The 23,828-nt window shown below is 51.2% G+C and overlaps 1 protein-coding gene across 2 annotated transcripts in view; it reads left to right on the forward strand.

Moving 5' to 3' along the window:
* Nucleotides 1-1,045: 1,045 nt before the first annotated feature.
* Nucleotides 1,046-23,828, forward strand: part of MICALL2 (MICAL like 2) — a 34,334-nt gene continuing 11,551 nt past the window's right edge. Inside the window, exons 1-15 of one of the 2 annotated variants that reach the window (XM_054643506.2) lie at nt 1,046-1,323; nt 7,989-8,037; nt 11,490-11,631; nt 14,056-14,216; nt 14,853-14,974; nt 15,336-16,007; nt 16,216-16,385; nt 17,243-17,318; nt 17,459-17,574; nt 18,088-18,237; nt 20,881-20,936; nt 21,581-21,704; nt 22,151-22,241; nt 22,574-22,647; nt 22,909-23,023. In XM_054643506.2, the coding sequence (XP_054499481.2) occupies nt 1,181-1,323; nt 7,989-8,037; nt 11,490-11,631; nt 14,056-14,216; nt 14,853-14,974; nt 15,336-16,007; nt 16,216-16,385; nt 17,243-17,318; nt 17,459-17,574; nt 18,088-18,237; nt 20,881-20,936; nt 21,581-21,704; nt 22,151-22,241; nt 22,574-22,647; nt 22,909-23,023 (2,261 nt within the window). In that variant the 5' untranslated portion in view covers nt 1,046-1,180. The remainder of the gene's footprint in view (nt 1,324-7,988; nt 8,038-11,489; nt 11,632-14,055; nt 14,217-14,852; nt 14,975-15,335; nt 16,008-16,215; nt 16,386-17,242; nt 17,319-17,458; nt 17,575-18,087; nt 18,238-20,880; nt 20,937-21,580; nt 21,705-22,150; nt 22,242-22,573; nt 22,648-22,908; nt 23,024-23,828) is intronic. The other variant, XM_077186864.1, reaches the window with a different exon arrangement.

Consider the following 23,828-nt stretch of genomic DNA (forward strand, 5'->3'; position numbering starts at 1 on the left):
CCATAAAGTAAATACATTGGCCAGTGATTGTTGATGAAATGGAAACACTCTGAATTATTTGTGAGGTATTTATATATTAATGTATATTATCCATATCATGTCACAGAAATGCCGTTAATGTATTATATGTATTATTGATTATTTTCCCCTAATTTATAGGCAGCTGTTTAAGTGTTACCTTGTCTCTTCTCGTGTTTTGCCAGCTGCGTGAGATCTGCCGAGTTATTTTATGGGACGCGTGTGCTGCGGGGCAGCTGTTCCGAGCTGGCCATGGCAGCGCCGGAGCGAGCCCAGCGGGGCCGCCTTCCTTCCCCTTACCGAGCCACATTCCCTGCGGGGACGGCGTGGGGAGGAGCCCGCGGGGCTTTTCCAGCCTGAACGAGTCCTGGATTTCATGGCACTGCCGATGCCTGATGCGCTGCCCCAGCAGGGACAGAGCCCCTGCTCCCGGCTGGCCTCGCCACAGCGAGACCTCTGGCCAGGCTCCGGGCTGGTTCTGGGCAGGCTCCGGGCTGGTTCTGAGCAGGTTCTGGGCTGGTTCTGGGCTGGTTCTGAGCAGGTTCTGAGCAGGTTCTGAGCAGGTTCCGGGCAGGTTCTGGCAGCCGAGCTTCGTCCTCCCTCCTCCTCCTCCCCGTTCCCTGCCCGGCCGTCTCTCGCTAGGACAGAAGAGCGTCTCTGGCGGCTCCGGCACCGCTCACCCTTGGTGTTAGCCGGTGATGCTGGGGATGAATCCATCATCCCAGCTCAGGATTATCCAGCGAACACTTTACATTTAGATGCTTTATGGTGCTTTTTAACTTTTTCTCCTCCAAAAGGGGAGAAAACATCCAGTGACTAAATATGATTCACGCCTCCGCTGGTGGCCGCCCCTTCAGGCAGGACGTTTATGTGTGGGAGCAGAGGAAATTTCCCTTGCCCTTGCTGCGGGCCCCCTTGTGCCGGGGGCGCCGCTGCCCGCTCCCCGAGGCGAGGCGGCGCCTTCCCCGCCGCTTCTCCGCCCCTGAACCGCCGGAGAACCGCCCCAGAGCCGCCCCTTTCCCCGCCTCCCGCCGCCGGTCCGGCCGCCACCCGCGGGCTGCTCGGCCCGGGCTGGGCACGGCGCGGCGCGGAGGGTCCCGGCCCTGCCCGGCCCTGCCCGGCCCTGCCCGGCCCCGCCGAGCCCTGCGGCTCCCCGCGGGCCATGGCGGCCATCCAGAACCTGCAGCTGTGGTGCCGGCAGCAGTGCGAGGGCTACCGCGATGTCAGCATCACCAACATGACCACCTCGTTCCGCGACGGCCTCGCCTTCTGCGCCATCCTGCACCGACACCGCCCCGACCTCATGTGAGTATCGTGCTGGGCATCGAGGGCCGCGCCAGGGACCCGCGCTGGGCTGTGCCCATCGACCCCGTGTCCTCCATCCCCAAAGAACCCATGCTGGGCTGTGCCCATCCCGCCTTCCATCGGGCTGTGGATGTGCTGTGCCCATCCCTCCATCCACTGAGCTCTGGATGGGCTGTGCCCATCCCTCCATCCATCGAGCTGTGCTTGTGCTGTGCCCATCCCTCCATCCATTGAGCTGTGGATGTGCTGTGCCCATCCCGCCTTCCATTGAGCTGTGCTTGTGCTGTGCCCATCCCTCCATCCATCGAGCTGTTGATGTGCTGTGCCCATCCCTCCATCCATTGAGCTGTGGATGGGCTGTGCCCATCCCTCCATCCATTGAGCTGTGGATGGGCTGTGCCCATCCCTCCATCCATTGAGCTGTGGATGGGCTGTGCCCATCCCTCCATCCATCGAGCTGTGCTTGTGCTGTGCCCATCCCTCCATCCATTGAGCTGTGGATGGGCTGTGTCCATCCCTCCATCCATCGGGCTGTGGATGTGCTGTGCCCATCCCGCCTTCCATTGGGCTGTGCTTGTGCTGTGCCCATCCCTCCATCCATCGAGCTGTTGATGTGCTGTGCCCATCCTGCTGTCCATTGAGCTGCAGACCCCGGGTTCTCCATCCACCCAAGAACCCTCTTGAGCCTGTGGTCATGCTGCCAACCATCAAGTTGTGGATGGGCTGTGGCTGTCTTGCCATCCATTGAGCTGTGGACCCTGGTCTTCCACCTTCCCTGGGCTCTCGCCCTCCCTGTGGGCACATTACCAGCAGCATTCTGCTCACACCCACACTGAGGATCTCCAAGAGAAAAGCTCTGCTCTCCCAGCCTATGTGCTGGTTTTTTCCATACATTTTTCCTTTTTCCCTTTTCTTCCCTCAGTAGCCGGATTATAAATGTTCCACATGCATCCTTTCCATTGCAGAACAAGTTCAGGCACTGATCTTTGGGGCAGCATTTCCTTCTTTGCTGTTGTGTTTGCTCTGGCTGGGCTCTCCTTGCTCAGCCCAACAGCAGCACAGTACTCACAAGTCATGAGGCAAGGGCTATTTAAACAAAATGCAATAAAAGGGCAGGGCCCCACAGCCACTGGATTCCTGCACATCCTTGTTTTTCCCATCTAGAGCTCTGTTTGTGGGAGCTTAAGTGCTTTTCATGCCTTGCTGGGGCCATTTCTGGTGCCCTGTGGGTTTTGAACTGTCTCTGCCCAAATGTTGACATATGGAAGGTGAATGGCCAAAGGGAGTCATAGATCCTGTTTCATAGGGGTCTTTGAGATGGTGGGATTGAGGGGGAAGATGAAGGCAAGGGAAAGAGTGCCCAGGAGTATTGATTTAAGCATTAGGTCTCTCCTGGTCAGATGTGCCCAGCTGGGTGAGGAACAGATTGGGTGGTCTGTGCTGCAGTTTTCCTCCTGTCCTGCATCTTCTCCCTTTTTCTTCATGCTCCCAGGACAGCCTGCCACATGGGTTTGTGTGCAGCCATCCCTCTTGCAGGTGTTTGCTTCTGCTTGAACCCAAGAGAAGACCTCTTGTTTTCTCTCCTCTGTTACCTTGAAACTTGACAGAAGCTGGAGCAGGCTCGGGCAGCAGGAGGTTGGTTCAGGAGCTCCAGGCACCCTTTGTTGTCCCAGTGCTTGCGCCGTCACCGTGGTGTTGCCATGAATGACTTCCTGACATGTTGTCATGTCCATGTGACTCCAAATATTTCCTTTCCTTCCTTTGATTCGCAGTCCCAAAAATACAAAACACCGGGGCAGAAGGGTTGAGGTGTTCTCGTGGAGGGGCTGTGACTGCTTCCTGCAGCTGGCCCATCCAGAGCACGGCTGTGCACAGGGGCTCAGCAGTGTGAGAGCTGGAATAATCCTGTTGCCCAGTTTAGTGAGTTGTTTATAATCCTTGAACTGTGCAAAAAGGGTTGTGGATAGACATTTCTTAAATAAATTTTCCTGTGCTGGAGAGGGAAGATGTTCCTTGAGGCATCTCTCTGTTGCCATTCATTTTCTTTTATGGTGGACATTCTGCCTGACTTTATTTGGGACATCACAGAAGCTCTTTCTGACTCAGACCAGCTCAGCAAGGGCTGCCTGAAGGTTAAAGTAAGAGAAGCCTTTATTTGTCACCTCCTTCATCCGTGTCAGTGCTGTAATTCAGGAAAGCACCACGTGTACTACTGACTGGGCAAAGTCCTGCTGGAAGGAAATGGTGCTTTTGGGTGGTTGGTGGCCAGGGTTTCCAGGTGCCATGTGTCAGATCCTGGGGCAGAATTCTTGTGCAGATTCTCCATTTATCCCAAAAAGCTTCTCTGAGTGTTCCTGGTGCGGGGTACAGAGGTGGGGAAGTGCAGCCGGGTGCATGTGTGACTGTGACCTCTCCTTCCCAGGGCTCCATCCTGGGCTCCTGTCCTTGCTTCTAGCAAGGATTCTAGTTAAAGATTAAAAACACCAGACTGAAAGTAAAACTAGAAAGGGGTGTTTGGAGCTCCTGGTGAGTTTGCAGCAGCTCTGCTGCACAGATTACTTGCAGAACATGATTCAGTCACAGCATCAGTTTTGCAACAGCGTGTTTTCTGCCTTGGTTTACACAAATTACATTCTTGGGCTGAGTGCAGGGGATTTCTCCTGCAGGAGCCTGAAAAATTACCAGGAAAACTTCAAGCTCAAAACATGGACATAAACACAGGCTTCTCTTGTGAGGTATGTGGCTCAGAGGGCAGGCTGGTGTGGGTCTCTCCTTCCTTCCTGTTTTCTTGCTGGAAAACATATGGAAAATATGATAACTCCTCTCAAACTTAGCCAATGTTGGCTTGTGTCTTACCAGTGAACAGGGCAAGCTGTGTAAAATTAGAAATGCATTTCCCACTCACTTCCCACTCATGCAAGGATGCTTGGGGGAGTGAAGATCCATGCTGAATTACCATGGAAATCCACTTCTTTTTTGTCCCAGATAAAGAGTGCTTCAGAGTCAGTCCCAGCTGGGCACACACACTGTTTCAAGCAGGCTCCAGCTCTTTTTCTGGGATGGTTGTAGAGCCTGGGGACATCTCTTGTCAGAGGAACATGAAGCCTCATGGTAGGAGGCTGAGGTCAGCAGCTGCCACATGTGGTGGTGAAGGCTGTGCAAGCTTCAGCCAGGATTTTAGTGGCCTTGTCCTGATAAATGAGTTGAAGAGGCAGGGGAGCTGTGCACGCTCACTCAGATATTAATGCCAGATGTCAAGGAAAGGTTTTGATTAAGATCCTTCTCTTCATCCAGGATCCTGCTCTTTCCCAGGCTGCAGGCTGGTGTTCTGGGACTGGTGCTGAAATGCCCCTTGGCAGCTGAGCAGCAGCAGTGCTCTTTCCCCAGCAGCATTTCCAGGTCAGGGGCAGCTCAGCAGGGCAGGATGAGGTCAGGCTGGGGATGGGTTGTCAGCAGCAGGCTGGGGTGAGGCAGAGCTGCCTTGGCTTGGTGGGTTTGTGGTTTGTGTGACAGGCATAGGCAGGGGAGGATGGCTGGGGGTTCATTTTGGCAGCATTCTGTCTCTTGCCAGCCAGAGCATGGCAGTGTGGGCAGGAATTCCTCAGAGGAGGATGGGCACATGGAGGACATCTCCCTCCTGGAATTCCCAGCCTTGTCCCACCTTTGCATCTCCAGAAAGAGCACAGCTGAAAGCTCCTGTTCCCAGCAGAGCAGGCTGGATTTGAGCCCCCTGTGCAAGCTGGCAAAGGGTGCCTCACTCCTTTACAGTGATCCTTTTGACTGCACATCTTATTGTCTGTAGAGAAAGTAGTACAAAAGTGCCAAAAAGCAGGAACTTTTTTGGTGCCATTGAGGCTCTGGGATTTTTTTTAACTCAGTCTGCTCCAAGGTCAAGTTTCCAATCAAGTTAGTGCTTGCAGCAGCAGGGATTCCTCCTGTGGATGCACATGTGCTTGCAGAGCACTGTGACATGTTTGTGAGTGCTGGGTCTGTGCAGCTGGAGCAGGGGGTGGTCACAGAGATTTGTGGGCATGGGAAATGCTCAGCCACTTATTTGCTAAGGGAAGGGTTTGTTTTTTTTCAGAGCTAAAAACTTTGCCCTGTTTTAAAACAGGAATAAAAGTATTTCTGTGCTTGTGAACTCCACTCTGATTTGTTTCCAACACTGGAGGCCTCTCTTGGGTCACATTTATATTTTTCACATTTTCCAATTAATTCAGTTGCCTGTGTTTTCTCGGTGGAGAACTCCTACTTCTCTGTTTGTATTACCTTTGCTGTCTTAGGATTACATTGGTCCAGAGAGCTTTGATATTCCAAGATAGGAGATGCACCAGCAAGATCAATTTCCACAAGAAATATTAGATGTAAGCAGTTCACCTGACTAGCCAGGAAAGAATGATGCTGAGAGGTCAGGGGACTCTTGAAATGACCAAATAACCTGGTTGTTTGCACTTTCTTTTCAGGAATAGAAGGGGATTTGAGATATTCACCATGAAAAGATTGGGGGTTTTAGGTCTCTGCTGCATGCCAGGGAGTGCACACACCACCACAGCAAACAGTGTTGAGTGTGGCTAAGGCCACTGACTGACAATAAATAGTAATTCCAGTGTCTTACATGTCAGAATGACCAAGGAAGCTGGAGCTCCTCTTTGTTCTTGCAGTGTTTTGCTGCATTTCCATGCCACAGAGGCTGTTTGGGAGCAGAACTGGGAGTGAGGCAAAGAGCTGATATCACCTCCTTAAAAAAAACCAATTTTCTGGCCTGACTTAATCCGAGGATGGCTGCATCTATTGTTCCACTGAGAGTTTTTTGGCACATGATTATTTTTGTTGCTCTTTTTAATCCATTGTCTCAGGGAAGGGAAATCTTTGGGCAGGAGCACTGCTTGAAGAGAAACCTCTGCAACTCCCTTTGATTTTGCACAGGAAGGACTCTGTGGTTCAGAGGTGGGATGTGCCTTGTCTTTACGTGCTCCTTGGGGGAGTTTAACCTCAGGGTTTTTTTATCTTCATTCCTCCTGTCCTTGTCCCACACAGCAATACCAGCTGTGGGAAGCAGGGAGGAGGCAAAGGCTGTGGCACGATGAGCCAGCCTGTTTAAGGTTCCTCTCTTATTTATGATGTAATGCTCCACTTTCTGTGCTGAGCAGATAAAGGACCTGGCTCGCTCCTTGCTGTTACAAGCAGTGGAAAAAGTTCCCCCGCTGCCATACGGATCATGTGTTTCTCTCATGAATAGGGTGCTGTGAGCCAGCTCTGCCCTGGCTCTCAGGGCTACCCTGGCTCATCCCAGAGGAGAGGGATGGGCTAAGAAGGTGGGTCCACCTCAGATATAAAGGTGCTACGTACAAGGAATGCAAAGTTGGTGCTGTTTTCTGTTTATCAGTGAGAATTCCCCTCTCAGGTATCAGCCTCTGTGCCAGCAGACACAAGGATTGGAAGGTGAAACGGGGTTATCAGAAAGGAATGGACCCTGCCAGCTTGCCTGGGCAGGAGGAAGCAGTGTTGGAGAGCAGGGCTGCCAGCCAGCAGCCAGTTTTGTGTTCCCTGTTTAGCAAGTGGCAGTGGGTTTCTAACACAGCTGGTGATGCTGTTCCCTAAGCAAGGCACACACTCTGCTGTGGCTGAGGGAGCACTGCCACAGGGCTCCACTTGCAGCAGCACAAACCCTCCCCTGTGCTTCCATCCCTGGCCCAGCACATCCCAGGTTCTCAGTTCCCAGCACCGTGCAGGGAGTGTGGCTTCTGGGCTGGACCAGGGAGAGGGAAAGCAAATCTGGGGAGAGGTGAAGAGGGAAGTGATGTCTGGAGACAGCAGAAAGGAATTGTTGACTTTGGCTTGGATTTGTGAACAGTAATTGTCACTTCCTTTTCAGTTACTGATTATGAGCACAAATCAAAACTTACAGCCCTAGGGAAAGCAGACAAAAATTTCTACTGGCAACTTTGGTGTTACCAGATGCAGTATGGTGTGGGCAGAGGTTTTCCCAGGCAGATCCCTGGTGCTGGTTTTGTGGAGTTCTGCCAGAGGAAAAAAGAAGATTTGAAGCCAGAACTCATGTGCTGCTGGACCCAGGAGCTTCTGAGATCAGAGGATATGGGTGTGTTGGAAAAGCATGTGATACATGCAGTGTGTGAGGGATCCATGAGAGACCTCCTTGGAGCTGAGCTCTCTGTGTGGAGGCAACTTTCAAGGCAGGAGAAGAACATGGAAAGTACTTTTGGGGTGACAGTGCTCATACCTGGCCAGCAGGTGTTGGTCTCTTTGAGGTGGGAGGGAAGCAAGGCTTTTCTGGGGGCCAAGAAACCACTCCATGAGTTAGAGGTTGCTCCTGGCTGTCTCAGCAGAACCCCTCAATGTGCCTGGGATGTTTTTGCACCAACATGTCCAGTCCACAGGCAGCTGTGGGAGCCAGCCCTGAAAGGCAGATGTGCCAAAATTCTCTGGTGCTGCCTGTGGGCAGGTGCTGTGCCTGCTGCACATCCCTGTCCTGGGTACAGCAGGTCTGGGACTCTCAGGTGGGATCTGCCATGCTGCCCCCTCTGGATGTGAGATGGGATCCATTCAAGGGTGGATGGGATGCTCTGTCCCCTGAGCCAGAGCTGGAAGTGGAGCAGCTCACTCTTCATCACCAATCTGAGATTTTTCCTCTTTCTGTATTTCAGAAACTTTGACTCCCTCAGAAAAGAAAATGTGTATGAGAACAACAAGTTGGTAAGTGACTTTTCATGTTTACTTTTGGTTTAGTCTGGGACATGGCGCTTTGCTCATGTGATTTAGCAACAGAAACCCTGCAGACACAGTGTGCCCATTGTGCTGTGTTCCAATCCTGTGCCTTATTCTGCACCTTCCAGCCTTCTCCTGTGGACAGCAATGTCCAGCCTGGCTGGCTGCCTGGAAGCACCTTCAGGCTGTTCACACTTCTTAGCTCACACAGGGATGCCTGTTCCCAGTGTGTCCTGTGGCAGCAGGAGCTCAGACAGAGCTGCTGGAGCTCAAAACATGGACATGTTGAGTGTGTGATGCTCCTGAGGGGGGGAGCAGGAGCTGGGGAAAAGCTGGTGTGAGAGGGGAAGCACAGGGAGTGTCCTCCCACTTCTGTTCCTCCCTGGTGCAGGGGATCAAGGTGGATACATCCTAAAACCTGTCTGGTATTGGAGTTTCTCATGTTCTTCCCACAAAGAAAACAGAAGTTAGGCTGGCCAACCCCCTCCTGCACTGGATTCTAGCATGGTCTTAGTGATCCAAGGAGGGATTTTCCCCTCCCTCTCTCCACTGCAAAAGGAGAGGCAGTGAATTATAACACCTCTCTTCCCCTGGCATTGCTCCCTGCAGTTTCGTGGCTGCTTGACAGAGCTTGGGCTATGAGCAAACCATGGCAGCTTAGCCCAGTCTGGGCTGGAGGAGTGACACACTCTCAGGCAGGGAGCTGGCTGGAGTGCTTCTTGCCTCTGGAAGAGCTAAACTTGTCCCCTCATGGCTCCTTAGCTCCTGCTCCCCTTCATCCCTGGCATGTTCCTCACAGCCCCTGTGTGCCCAGGCTGGGGCTGCAGCCTGTGAGGGGTTGGTGACACTCTGGGGCTCAGCCCCGTGTGTTCCTCTCCTCAAGGGCAGATTCAGACCATGCATTTTGCCCTGGGGGTTTGGTGTTTGGCAGGAGTTGGGGCCTCTTCTCCATAGAATCTTGGCTGAAGTGCTGAGGATCCCTGAGTGTTGCTCCTTGTCCAGCTGGGCTGATGGTGTCTGCCTGTGTCTGGGAAATGAGCTCTGTGAGCTGCCTCTGCTGCTTTCATTAATGAAAAGCTTCTTTGTGCTTCTCATAAAGAGTTGCTTCCCTCCTTTGTTGCAGTCTGTGTGTCCCCCCCTCCTCCCCCTTTCTGAGTTTCTTTTATGTCCTTTGTTCTGCTCTCTCTTCCTTACTCCACCTGCTGTGGGGTGACTTGTCTGTGTTGTCCTTTCCCTGCTGCTGCCCTGGCTGTGCTGGCTGTGGGACTGTCCCTCCACCTCTCTGTGCTTCTGGGCTGGAATCCCCCTTGGGCTGCTCTCCATCCTGGCTCCTACCCTGCCTTGCTCTCTCTGCCTGTCCTTGGGATACAAGGATTTGCTGATTTCTCCCAAAATTACTGCTCTGCTATTGTCCAGACCCTCCTTGATGCCTTACTCATCAGAGGCTTCTTTGCAAGGGCTGTATTGTGCCTGTAAAAAAGCTTTGTTTGAGCTGCAGCTGGCCATTTAAGGTCATCTGTCAAGGAAGAATTTGTCACTTCTCGAGTGCCACAAGACCAACCCCAGATCCGTGAAAAATTTCAGTTGGTGGCACTTTTTTGGCTAGAGATTTCAAAAATATATAAAGAGGAGGGAAGTTTCTAGAGGCTTGGAGTCAGTGCTGGTGGATGGTGGTGTGGTGTAGCAGGTGGAGCCTGTGCCAGGCAGCTCAGGTGGCCTCGAGCATATCACTTTCCCATTTTGCATGGACATGGCAGCAGTGGCACTTTCTTCCCCTGGAAAGCCCTTGGAGCTGCACTGATGAAAACCATGATGCAAAACCAACATGTTGGTCCTTTAAAGGGCAGCCTGGGCAGGCAGGCAGAGGAGGAGGTGACTGGGTCCTGTTAGGTGCTGATCCTGTTGGGTCAGGAGCAGCTCCCAGGAACACGAGGGTGCTGCAGGCACAGGGGACACCATGTCCTGGTGGTGCTCTCTGCATTGCTCACCTGGCTCTGCCCAAACCAGGTGGGAGCACAGAGCATCCTCCTCTCTGTGGTCCAGCAGCCCCTGGCTCATGCTCCGTGCCCGGTGTCACCCGTGGCAGGAGGTGCCAGGACCTGTGTCCCCACTAAACCCCACACCAGCAGTGTCCAGCAGGAAAACTCAACTGGTCAGACCAGTTGTGCAGCCAGTGCAGTGGGGAGCACTCCAAAGAATGCATTAAGTACCAGTTTGCAAGACAGGAAAGTGCCAGGCTGGGCTGGCAGCTGGGGTGACGCAGCCGGTGGTAACCGGCTGAAAGCGTTTTTAATGTCAGCTCTGTTGCATTTTTACTGGGATACCCAATGGAAAAAAATGGTAATTATCTTGCTGAAAAATAGTGGCTGTTTGTTTCTTCTAAGCAGGAATGGTTGGCTTGTACACCAACACTGTGTGTGTCCGTGCCAGAGGTCAGATGTGGAGGGGTTTAATATATTCAAGTTTTTTTTTTAACCCTTTCACTGTGGACTTTAGCAGTAACTATCCTTGCACCTCTGGTCCTGCAAGTGCTGTTTTCCTCTGCTGTATTGGCATTTCAACAGGGGTGCTCCAAAGGGGGAGAAAAAGGATTTTTTTCCCCATGAATTGGGAAGGAACAAGGCTGGAGAAGGTCCTTAGTAAAAGCCCTAAACTGAGCTGGGCAAGGGTGAAGTCTGGTTGTTGCAGTTTTTTTTGTATTCTATTAAAGGCTTTTTTTCAGAGGCAAGAGCAAATAGCTTTTGCCTCCTTTACCTGCAGTTTCAAAGCAGAGGACACCAGAAAGAGGAATATTTACCCCTAATACATATTAGGCAGCATAGAAACAGTTAAACTGGAAGGCAGCTCTGTATCAGGAATTTTTCTGCATTACACCTCTTTTCCCCCCTTTCTGCTCTGGGAGAGCAGGGTCTCTCCTGCAGCCCAGTTTTCATATGGAGAAGAGCAGGCAGTAGGAGGCTGGAAAGTTTAGCACAGCACTCAGAGATGAAAGCTGCCTGCAAGCACCTACCAGCCCACCATTAATTGGGGAGAGCTCAGGTTGGGCTGGGAGCCTGGAAACAGCTCTGCCAGCCTGGCCTGACACATCCCCTTCTGCCAGCCTGGCTCTCTGCAGCTGTGCACTCACACACACAGGCAGGCTGGAGGAAGAGCAAGGCAAGCCCAGGTGAGTTACTGAGCACTGAGCTATGGCCAGCTTGCCAGGACAGATTTTTGGCTCCTTGCCTGGGTTTCTCAAGGCAGTGGCTGGAAGCCATGACTCCGTTGGTTCCTATGATGTAGGAGTTAAACTGGTGCAGCTGTTCCCCAGTAGAGTTATTTTTATTTGAGTGGGGCTGTTTGCAGTGCACTTTCTTACTTATGATGAGGAGCAGCTCTCCTGCCTGCCGTGGATAAAACCCCTGTATTTTTATTTTTATTTGATTTTTCCCCTTCTCCAGGCATTTCAGGTGGCAGAGGAGAAGCTGGGGATCCCAGCCTTGCTGGATGCAGAGGACATGGTTGCTCTGAAGGTGCCAGACAGGCTGAGCATCCTCACCTACGTTTCCCAGTATTATAACTACTTCCATGGACGGTCTCCTAGTAAGTACCATATTCCCTGGAGGGCTGGGAAGCATTTCATGCTTTCCCTTGCCTCCTGACAAGCTTGGAAAAAGCAAAATAAACTGCACAGAGGCCTTTTTGATATCAGAACTGTTTCACTGGGGGTTTAAACTCTTTGCACACCAGCCTACAGTTGCACCAGTGCTTTTGAAAGGGTACAGGGCCATGTCTTGTCTTTGAAACTCTGCTTTAAAATTTAAAATACAGTCTAAAATTTCTTGTGGTCCAGCCAGAGAGGAGCACTGAAGGTTCCTCTCCACAGTCCCCACCTCAGCTTCCCATTCTTGAGCACCTCCACCCCTGTTCCAGTCTCACCACACCTGAGGGCTGGTGAGAGCATGGAGCAGAACAAGGCTGAGCTTGTCTGTTGGGCTGTGCCAATGTGACAGCATCAGTGGTAGGGCTTGTACAGCACAGCAGCACTGATAGAAGGAAGGAGAAGAAAATTACCACCCTAACTGACATAGTTGTGATAGAAATTCTGTCAAACATAAAACGGAGCTGCCAAGGCATTGTATTCATATACTGGAGAGTTTAGTTGGGCTCACAGGAGCATTTTTGTAGTCTTGGTTTATATTTCACTTTAAGCTCACACAAAATGAAGTAATATAATAAACCAATTTTACAGGTTCCTCCAGAGGAAACTTTCTAAAGTGGGACATGAATGTCTTAAGTGGTTAAGGTGAATGCAAATGGAGAGATATGTATTGAAAATGTCCTACGTCTTGGAAAGAAAGCACAATTCACTCAGAGCTGCCTTTACTGTTTAAACTCTTCCTACTTCTCCACCTCTTTAGACATTTAACCATGCTTTTTCTCTCCTTCCACAACTTCTTCTCTCCCCCTCTTCATTTTTTATTTCTTGTTTTAAAACTGTTCTGATTGAATTCAAACAAATTCCGTCATGTTCGTGCCAAGTGGTGAGAACCTGGGTCAGGCTGGGGTCCTTGCCCCCTCCCCGCTGCATCTTGTCTACCACATCATCAAGCACAGCACATTTTTATACTCCCACAAGTGTCCCTCAAAACACTTTGGTTGCATTCTTGTTGCTGGGGTGAATGGGAATGTCTGAAAATGAGCCCAGCCTGGAATGTGCCCTCTGCACCGAGCGGAGTCACGGACGCACAGCCGTGCCCTTCAGATGGGTTCCACAGGACCCTGGAACAAGCAGGGCACAGGAGGGCAGGCAGGGAGAGCAGACAGGGCTTTAGTGAGGTCATGCTGTCGTGGATGAGCAGGGTTGAAGCCACCCATCTTTGTGCTGGGCTTTGGGAATTCAGTGAGTGGCACAAGTGAGGGGCAGTCGGAGCCTGTGTGCTGGGTCAGCTGTGCCCTGCTCCCTGCACTAGGAGTCCTGGGTGTTTATTTGGAGAGTTGGCTTTCTTGAGGGCAGACTGCTGGGAACTGGGCTCTCTCTCTGCTCCCTGCCCTTTCTGTGTTTACTGAGCAGGGTATAATGCTTTCAGATATTTCAGATGAGTGGCCATTGAAGTGTCACTTGGAAAGTGGAGCTGTGGCTCAAATATCCCACAAGGAACACAGAGACATCTCGTTCAGAATAGGAAGTGGTGCAAGAATAACATCCCCGTGAGACACTTGGGGTTTGTGTCTGTAAAAACTTTGCACAAAGCCCTATTTCCCAGGGAAGGTTCCCTGCACTTCCCAGGGCACCATTCCCTGCTTGACTGAAGTGTGCTGGAGAATCTCTTTCCTCCACTTGTAGTGAATTTTGAGGGGTTCTATTTCATCTGCAAAGAAAAGGGAATTGGGCATTTTCAGGCTGCTTGTGGCAAGTCTTGGTTTCCACATCAGCACCTTTATGGCACCTCCAAAACTTTGCAGAATTCCCCATTTTTAGTGGTCATTTCCACATTTAACAAGGCTGTTTGCTCTGTGGCAGTCCCAGCTGGGGTGTGGGGTGGACACTTGCAGCAGTGAATGTTCAGGCTCTGTAGGAAGTCTGGAGCACAACAGCTTGAATGAAGCAAACCCTCTGTTTGCAAACCCTTCAGCTCCTTATTCATGACTCCTCTGCCTGTTCCAGCAGGGCCTGTTCCAGCTGGGATCAGTTCCAGCCAAACCATGGGCTGGAATTGAAAACCCAAGGTCTTGTTCTCACCAGCGATGGATGTTGATTTGCATTTCTTCACTTTTGCATTTCTCTTCATGGAATTCCCTGAGAAGAGAAAAATCAGCAGTTTCAGAATGTTGTTACAATTCACTTGTTGCTTCTTGCCCCTCAGTCCAGTACAGAGCTGCTCATGAAGGAAGTGTGTGTCTCCTTGTGTGCTTTTCATGTTACCCATCAGGCACCTCTTGATATTCTTACTTTATAAATTATTCCCAAACCAGTGAGTTTTCGTTATGTTTCCTTAAAAATATTCCCTTCTTCCATTCTTCCAGTTGGAGGCATGGCTGGAATCAAGCGTCCTTCCTCTGAATCTCCAGAGCAGCATCCTGGGAAGAAAACTGCACCAGAGCCTCCTAAGCCAGTGCCACCAAAACTGCCTCCTGCCCACCCACCAGCCAGAGCTAAGCCAAAGGAAACTTCTCCAGTTACCAAAGTAAGAAATGTGGCTTTGGGTGTTCCTTATACCTTAAATGTGTTCAGTGAGATGGAGAGTACTGGGCTGGTTCAGGGCTCCTGCTGGTAAGGACTTAGTCCCTACATTTTCTGTTCACTATGAGTGATTTAATCCAGAGGTCTGATTCTGGCATAGATTGAGGAGGGAATCACTGGAAAATCATCAGTCAGCCTGGATACTTCCTGAACAGGATGTGGGTGTCTTAGGACATGGATGTGCTGCTCCTAGATATTGGGAATGGAGATTTTTACAGGATGTAATATTATTTTTACTAGAAAACGTTGATCCAATTATTGGATACGGTTTCAAAGCAGAGTAGGGATGAAAACAGGGTAGAAGCCCTTTCCCAGCTAATTTAAATCAGAGACCTTTGCCTACAGGCAGACAGAGCACCCTGGTCCTCTGGTTTTGTGGGAACATATTCCCCATGCTTTGTCCTTCCAAGGGCTGTTCCACTTCTGTGACTTCTCTGACCAAGGGATTAGAGGGGAGGGGATTTCCTGGGTGCCACTTCTCTGTCCTGGCTGTGCATGCCAAACCCTCACCTTCCTGGGATGTTTGTAGCTGTGCCCAGGGCCATGCTCTTGTCTGCTCACCCTCTGCTTCTCCCCCCAGAAAAGGGTCCTGGCAGAGAGTGGGAATGTCCCCAGCAGCAGCTGTGGGGTCTGTGGGAAACACGTGCACCTGGTGCAGCGCTACCTGGTCGATGGGAAGCTCTATCACAGGAACTGCTTCAGGTACAGCAGCTCTTCAAGGCAGGGGCACAGCCCTGGGACTCACAGAGGGCCAGCCTGGTTCTTTGGGACTGGAGAGAGTGGTGTGGCACATTTTATTCAGAGTGGAGGCAATCTGGGCTTGCTCTTGACCTGTGTGTAAGGGAAGCCATCTCCACAGGTCTGTTTTCATCTACACCTTTCCTGCTTCAGGCTGTGCTACCAACAGCTCTTGTTCTGGTGCCTGAGGAGTGTGCACACAGGCTCTGCTCACTGCCAGTGTGGTGCCTTCACCCTCCTGTGGGTGGTGGAGTCGTGCCTGCACTCCCAGCTGTGTGTCTCCCAGCACTCTGGAGGATGTTTCCTGAGATATTTGTATCCACAGGTGCAGGCAGTGTTGGAGCTTGCTTCTTCCTGGAAGCTACAAAGCTGGGCCTGAGCCCGGTACGTTCATCTGTACCAGCCACCAGCAGCCTGACAATGCCCAGATCTCTGGTCTCCACAGTACTGGGAAAAAGCCTGACAGTACCCCAGCCCCTACTGCTGCCAGGGCGTTCCAGAAAGCAGCAGAACCCAAGAAACCAGAGCAGGTGTTGAAGAAACCCAGCCAGGAAGGCCTCACTAATTCAACCAAGCCATCTGTTTCATCTTCTGGAAGCTCTGGCTTCAAAAGTGTAAATACTCCATGGTCCTCCTCAGCTGTAAATAAATCAGATGACTGCAAAGGTGCCTCGCTGGGGAATAAATCAGATCCCCGTGAAGGCACCCCAGCAAAGCCTCCTTGGACATCCTCCACAGCTAAAACACAGCAAGCACGAGAAAACTTTTTTCGGTCTTTTGAGTCCTCCAGCAATAAATCTTCTGAGACTCAAAAACAAGTCCAGTCTCCTCAGGGCCCTGACAGAACTGCCCCTGCCAGAAGCACTGCTGAGGTCAGTCGGGTGAATGCTGGGAAGGATCAGGCACGTAACCATATTATACAGGCTCTGTCTGCATCAGGCACTGCTCCAAGCAGGCCAGGAGGACTCAGTTCCACTGGCTCCTCAGCACCTGGCAGGTAAGCACTATTTCTCTTTCCCTTTTTACTGCCAAGATGTTCCTTGGGATAATTTGAGAAGCCCCTGCATCTTTCTTTGCTTTGTCCTGACTGCTCTTGTGGCTCAGTTTTAAAGGCATCTAGAGGGACACATACAAATCACTGGAACAGAGGCAAATAAAAAGGTCCATCCTTTCAAAAAGACTCATTAAGTTGTTCTTTTTTGCAGTGGCAAGTTTTCTCCCACCAGTTCTCAGAGTCCAGCTCCAAAACCACAGTTCAGCAAAACAGGGTACCCAGCACCAAAGCAGGAAAAGATTCCAGACCCTGTGCCCAAGAGCCAGGCTGCCAGCAAACCTGCTGACCCTTTGCACAAGCCAGAGTCAAAAGGCATCAAAGGTGAGGATGAACGATTCACACAGCTCTGCCTGGACACAGCACTCCAACTTTATGCCTTCCTCTTGGACCAGTACAGCAAATGTGTCCGTGACTCTGTCCTTTGTGTCTGTGTTTTCTGAGCTGTGTTTTCTCCCTGTGTGCACTATCCCTGTGCAACTGCTCCCTCTAGCATGGGGAGTTCTACTACTCTGAGGATCTCCAGGTGTTTGAAGTTGTACTTGCTGTCATCAAGCATTGGGATCAGGTGGCTTTCAAAGGCTTAGGGTTTCCCAGGTGGGAGACCTTGCCAGAGCTTTGGGATGGTTTTTAATTGCAGTTGCAGGTCACCCAGCCTCCTTGTCTGTTTTGTACCAAGCTTCCATCATGGTGACTTAGCAGCAGGCCAGGGGATGATGATATCTGGGGGTTCCCAGTGTCCCAGGCACTTTTGGGTGGCTGGAATTTTTTGGGGCCAGAAGAACTGTCTGTTTGCAGTTTGCTGTGACTTTGTGGGGCTTTTTTGTCTCTTCCTTCCCCAGCCTTTGGTCTCTGAGATCTGAGCTGTTTGTGTTGTATTGCTGTTGAATGTGCCTGTTCATGTACTCTGTGGCTGAATTTCTGTAACTGTGTAGGTTTTAAAGCATTTGATATGGAAGACAAAATGCCACTGAGATTGCCTACTGCCTATTGTATCTGAATCTGCCCATGTTAAACTTGTTGAGCTGGTGCTGGTTTGCTGCAATAACTTCATAGTACCTGCCCCAGTGCATGCCTTATCTCCTAGGATTCTCCTGAGACTCAAATCTGGCTTGTTTCTTTTTATTGGATGTTTTTGTTCTTGTGTATCTTTATTTACCTTGCTGTGTTCTTTTCTTCAGGAAGCACAAATGTTACTGACAACAAGTCTGAGAGCCCAGAAGGGTGGAGATCTCGGTTGAAGCCTGTGGCCAACAAGTGAGTGTCTTTGCAGCTGGTGGGTTTCCATGACAAATGTGACCATCCCAGGTGGAGATCCACACCAGGATGTCCAGAACTTTTACTGTGGACCATTCAGCATGAGGGATTTTCCCTACCTTTGTCTTTTTTCTTTGCAGGGACCAAGATGGCTCTAAGAAACCTGCTGCTATCTCCCAGGTGGGAGCAGGGAGCCCAGCACTGAAGGAGCCAAAGCCAAGCCCAGTAGTTGTCCCACCAGCAAAGCAGGACTCTGGTATGAAGGATAAAAGCTTTGCCTTCATTTTGCTGATCAGGAAAGGGACAGGCATTGTACTGCAAGGATGTGTTGGTAGAGAATGTGCCTTTGCTTTCAGGGATCTTTGCACCTGCTTTAGCCTTGTGGTGCCTTTATTTTGTGCCTTTGGTGGGTGGCCTCCCATCCTTCCCCAGGGAGAGGGACTCAGTATCCATAGGGTTCCCTTTTCTGCAAGACAGCCAGCAAGATTCCACTTACTCTCTTGTATAATATTGAGAAATCTTAGTGATGGTTCCCAGCTGTTTATTCTCCTCCCAAATGTTTGTTCTCCTCTTACTCTGGCCTTGTAATGAGTGTTTTTTCCCTGTTTACTTTGGGTTTATGCCCTTCATTATCATCAAGAGAGGAGGACTAGGACTAGAAATGGAGTTTGGTAGTGGTGACTGCCAGAGACATTGGGCATTAAAGGGATTTTTATGAGATAAGGGTTGAAATTTCTTACCCAAAACCTGTCTGTGCTTCTTAATCCAGGCTCATCTGGTGGATTCACAAAGAAGTTGTTGATTCCCAGCTCAGATCTTATCAGGAGCTGTCAGAATTCAAAGCAAGACTGGAAAGATCCTGGAGGGTCTGCCAAGAAGGAGGGAGATGGCAACCAGTTGAAAACAAGCACTGCTACATGTAAGATCTCTTCTGCCTACCAAAGTCACCCTCTCCCCTGCACTGTCAGGGAGCAGCCTCAGTGGTCACTGTGGAATATGAGTCCCAGAGTTTTCTGTGCCTAACCCTGTGGCTGCTGTCATGGGGGCAGAGTTTGTGTAATTGATTTTTATTAGCCAGCTTGGCCTGAGCAGGAAGCAGTAAGGCCAGAGAATTCAGTGGGAAAGGAAGAAATTGAAATAGGAATTTTTCAAGGTCACTGCCCTTTCATTCTTTAGACTTAGTGCTATGAAGAGGACCATCTCCTAATTTGGGGAACTGGGATCTAGTTGATGTCTCTGTTCCTCTTCAGCTGAGTGGCTTTAGGAAATAAAAGGAATGCAGAGAACTGTCATCCAGAGACTCCAGCTGGCAGGACCCACAGGAGCAGAGCCAAGGCTGCTGTTTCTTTGGTATTCAAAGATGTCCTGACCAGTTTGTCCCTACTCTTTACCCAGTTTCTTACTGCTATTTGTTCACCCACCTCTCCTCCAATGCCCAGTTATCCTTGCTCTGACATATCCCACCACAATGCTGAGGAAATTTTCTGGAGCTAACCTGCTGTTTGCTGCTGTCCTGTTTGCTCAGCTTCTTTGTCTCCCCTTTGCTTGCCCCATCTTGCTGTGTCTTACCTGTCTGGAGTAGAAGATTCACACAGCAGGGCTCAGTCCTGCCCTTGATGTTTGTCTTGGAGCAAGCAGGATGGGTCCTGGTGGCTCAATGGCCTCATTCTCTATTTTTTGTCAGCTGGTTTCAGCATTGTCCTTAGCCAGCTACCAAACATTCAGTCTGCAGTTGTGTTGTCTTTTTTAAAAGTTTGCTGTGCCTCCTTTGCCAGCATTTTCCCAAAGCTTCCCAGCTCCTCTTTCCTCAGCCTCAGCCCCAGGGTTCAGCTCCAGTCTCTCCCAAGAAGGGGTGAGCTGTTAAGAGAAGGGAGGCTGGGTTCATATCTGTCTGCCTAAAGGTGAGTGATTGCCATGGGGGAGGGCCACTGGGAAATGTTCCTGGCAGTGTCCCCCCACTTTTCCCCAGGCTGGTTCCTGTGCTGTCACTGGGCAGGCTGTGGGTTAGGGACAGAGCTCTTGCTCCTCTGGAGATTTTTATCTCAGCACTCAGAGCTGTGAACAGTCAGCTGCTGTTCCTGCCCTCAGTCCTGGTTGAGCTGTGGATGGGGAGCATTTCTGTAGGTCATTCATTTTCTTTGGTGGTAGGTGGTGTTTCCTGCTGAGAAAGGAGGCTCCAGGGTTTTCCTACAGCTGTCCTACTTCCAGCTTGCTGGCAAGCAGCCAGCCCATCCTGTGTCTGTCAGGCCACAACCCGGGGGCATCAGGGGATATCAGATCCTGGGCTGGTCACAGGGTGTCACTTTACAGGCTTTTCCCCTGCAGTGACCCTGGCCTTCTCTCCATCAGGGCTGCAGCTTTCTGCCGTGCTTGGAGGTGCTGCTGGGGCCGCCTGGGAGGAGCCCAGAGGTGCAGGACTGAGCTGGGAGAGGGAAGTGTTGTTCAGGCAGACAGCTCGAGGCAGGACAAGTCCCTCTTGGAGGAATCTTTAAGAGAAGTTGCAGGCAGTGCACAGGCAGCAAACCAGCAGCATCCAGAGGGAAGAGATCCCTGACAGAGCCCAGCAGTGCAGGAACAGCACAGCCACATCCAGCACCTTCTCCCTCTGCACTCCTCCTGGAAAGCACAATGGGCAACTGGAGAGCTGTCCTTGAGCTCTCCCTCAATCTCCAGAGACTCTCAGGAGGCTCCCCTAGTCTGTCTGTCCTGCCTTTCTGCTTGTGTGTGCTCAGCCTGCATTGCTGCTGCCTTTGTTACAGCCCTGCTCTTTTGGTAGCAGAGTTTTCCTCCCTTATCTCATCATCCACTCACGCCTCTGTTCCCTCTCTGTGGTAATTATCCAGCCCAGCCCCTTGGGGATCCAAATACCTCACACTCTTCTGTAGTTATCCTTGCAGCACAGTTGGGCAGAGGAAGCTGAGGCACAGTGGAACAAATACACATTGCTTAAGGATTGATTTTAATAGGTGTCCAGAGCCTGAATAATGCTGTGGAGTGGGGCCTAAGGGACTTCTCACCTAGAAAGTGTTTTGTGGGAGGAATTGAACCTTAGTTTCCTGAGATCTACACTGAGGTCCCCTAGACCATCTTTGTTTCATCAGTATTTACTGATGCTCCTTTGTAAAAGAGCACTAGAGGGACATTTTTAGTGTGTCTTGGTGTTTGCTGTGACAGTAACCCTGTCTTTCTGTGCTGCCCTTTGGAACCTTAATAAGGAATGGGTTTTGCCACAACAAATATCTTCATGTTTTAACAAGATAGTGAATGAACATGCAAGTCAGTATTCTTGGGTGGAAATTCCAAAGTCACACCTGAATTAGGTGACTGTCTGTACCCTGGGGTTGAAAGCAGCAACCTGTGACCTGAGGGACAAGCCACAAGGAGTAAATCAGGCTGTGAGGAGATGTCTCTTACTTTGGTCAGGCCTGTGGATGCATGTGTATCACCTGTGACCTCTGCTGGGTAGCTGGCACCTGTTGTGCTCTGGTGGTCTGGGACAGGCTCTGTCCCACACCATAAAATTATTTAAAGGTTGTTGTGATTTTTTTTTTCTCTCTTCTAGTTGAACTCCCTGTTCCAAAAAGCAAAGGGAAGCCTCAAGTGGTGTCCCCAACCAAGGTAAGGCTGGAAACCAGGTGTCAGGGGAGCAGGGTGGGGTGGTTAAATATCCTTCTGGAGTGCTTGTCCAGATATATCTGTTTGTCTTATTGGGAGTGTTTATTTGGGTACCCAGGGAAGGGGTGAAAGCCTCTGGGGCAGAACAAGGTGGAGAAGCTGCTGGTATCTTCCATGCAGGGAGACAATCAGAGCTGGAATCAGACAGAGCCAAACAAAACTGTGGCAGACATTGCATCCCCCACAGAATGAGGGAGAATGTCTGCAGGCTGACAGGTGTGGGGGAGTTACCACTGACAGCAGACGTGTCACAGCCTGCAGTGTCCATTCACAGCAGATGTGTCCCAGCCTGCAGTGGCCATTCACAGCAGATGTGTCCCAGCCTGCAGTGGCCATTCACAGCAGATGTGTCCCAGCCTGCAGTGTTCACTGACAGCAGATGTGTCACACTCACAGCAGATGTGTCCCAGCCTTGCTGTGGCCCCTGCTCTGGTGTGAGCAGCCAGCTCTGCCCCTCTGCTGGCCTGGCCCTCCCAGGCTGTGGCTCTGTACCTGGGCTCTTTATGCCCTTTGCCATCTCTGTTGTGACCTCACCAGGCAGTCTGAGGGTTCCTGAGCTGCATTTGGCCCTACATTTTTTTCCCTAGCTGCACCCAGACTACCTCCCTGAGGAGAAGATCCAGGAGAAGGTTTGTGCCATCGAGAAGCAGCTGGATGAGCTGGAATTGAAAGGAGTGGATCTGGAGAAGCAGCTGCGTGCCTGTGAGGGAGGTGAGGAGCCCTGGTGCCAGCTCTGCCCTGCTGGGGAGCATGGGGCTCATGTCCTACCCCTGGGCACTCTTGGCACCATTTTTAGGAGCTCAGGCTGCATGTGAGTCACCAGGTTGCCAGAGGTACCTGGTATACAAAGATAAAGCCTGGGGGATTTTGAATCTTCTCTGCCTACTTTGTAATATATTTTTTGAGCAGGTCTTGTGTTAATTTGGCTGAGGATCAGAGTTTTGGGAGTCCTGTAGCAGAGTATCCATAAGCAGCTTCCTTGAATCCACAGGGAGTGAACTGCATTCCTTGGAGCCAGGGGCTCCAAGGATTGCCAGTTTTCACTTGAGCTTGCCTGGGGCTCACCTAAGTCATCCTAGGCTCTCCCTCAAGAGATTGTGTGTTTGAGCCAGGGGGGCTGAACTGATGCAGCTTCTTGCCCTTTGTCTCCTCTGTAGATGAGTCTGAGGATGCCCTTATGGTGGATTGGTTCAAACTGATCCATGAGAAGCAGCTGCTGCTCAGACAGGAATCAGAGCTGATGTACAAGTGAGTAAATCAGAAATTCTCCTGTCTGCTTGTGCTCACTTCCTGTGAGCCCAAAAAAGTCCTGTGCCAGGTGGTGGGATGAGAAGTGTTGAGGGTGTCTCTGGGAGAACTGCCAGCATCCTGATGCATGAGCTGGTGGGCTTTGAGCACCCAGGGTCTGGGAAGAGCTCGTGAGGAGGGAAACTTCAGGAATGTGATGGAGGAAGATTTCCCCTGAGCCAGCAGCCCCTGCCCAGGTGGTGGGCTACAGAGAGAAGAGACTTTAGCATGACAGCAGAAGGGTCCAACCCTGGGGCATGGCAGTAGCTCATCACTCCTGTCATTGCCTCCAGGATGAAGCAGCAGAACCTGGAGGAGCAGCAGTGGAACATTGAGATGGAGCTGCGAAGGCTCATGAGCAAACCAGGTAAGGACTGGGAGTCCTGCTGGCCCCAGGAGCCTCCACCTTGTGAGCCAGCCCTGGGATGTCCCTCAGATCTGAAGGGACTGCACTGTGGGTGTCCCCTGGCAGGGCAGACTCCCTGTGACATCCAGCCCACCTCTGCTTTGTGAGGGCGTGTAGGATGTGCCCCTGAGCGTGAGGACTGTAAAACTGGGGTGGAGGCAGGAGCCACAGTGGGGAGGTGCTGCCTGTAGCTGTGAGAGGGGCTTCCCTTGTCTTGTGCAGAGGAACTGAAGACTCCCAGGGAGAAGGAGCAAGAGAAGGAGCTGCTGGAGTCGTACCTGAACACGGTCAATGATCGCAATAATATTGTGGATTGCCTGGATGAGGACAGGCTCAGGTGAGGCTGCTCAGGTGGTGGGAAATGAGCCAGCACTGCTGTGTTTCCACTGCTGCCCAGGCTGTAGGGGTGGGTGGGTGGCTGTAGTCCAGACTTCTGCTCCATGACAGGTGGGTGGTCACCTGTCATCAACATCTTGTCCTGAATGCTGCTGTCTTTGCATCCTTGGCAGCTCTTGGGAAGAGATCAGGACCACAGCCCTGTTCTCTCTCCAGCTAAAGCTGCTGTGAGAACAGGGCTGGGAGATGTGGAATGCAGGGGAGGAGAGGGAGAGGCTGGAGATGGGGAGGCTGCAGGCAGTATGGGAGATGCAGGAGGAATCTGGGAACATGGAGTCAGGAATGTCTGCTGCAGCAAGTGGAAGAACAACTGTAGCCAAGAACTGGATCCTTTCCCAAGTTCAAAGGAAAACTGTGTCAAGTAGCTGGATTTGTGCCTCCTGATGCTGAGAACAGCCTCCATTTCTTGACCTCAGAGTGCCAGCTCCTGCTTGTGGGTTCTGGTACTGCCAGGACAAGGTGGTGACAGCAGTGTGCTTGTCCCTCATGGCAGTGAGCACCTCTGTAGCACCCCAGGCTGCTGTCTCAGCTTCACTCATCTCCTGGGCTGAGCTGGTGTCTCATGTTCACTCCATGAACTCTGATGATTCATCAGCCAGCTGGGAGAAGGTCTGGAAATCCCCACACAGGCCCTTGCTTTCAAGGGAACCAGATGGAATTTGCTCATGTCTAAGACTCTAACTGTTGGGTTTTTTCCTGCAGCCTTCTCAGGGTATGCTGTGGAGGTTGGTCCTTTCTTACTGGGG

Source organism: Agelaius phoeniceus, chromosome 16, assembly GCF_051311805.1.
Source record: "Agelaius phoeniceus isolate bAgePho1 chromosome 16, bAgePho1.hap1, whole genome shotgun sequence".
Lineage (NCBI taxonomy): Eukaryota > Metazoa > Chordata > Aves > Passeriformes > Icteridae > Agelaius > Agelaius phoeniceus.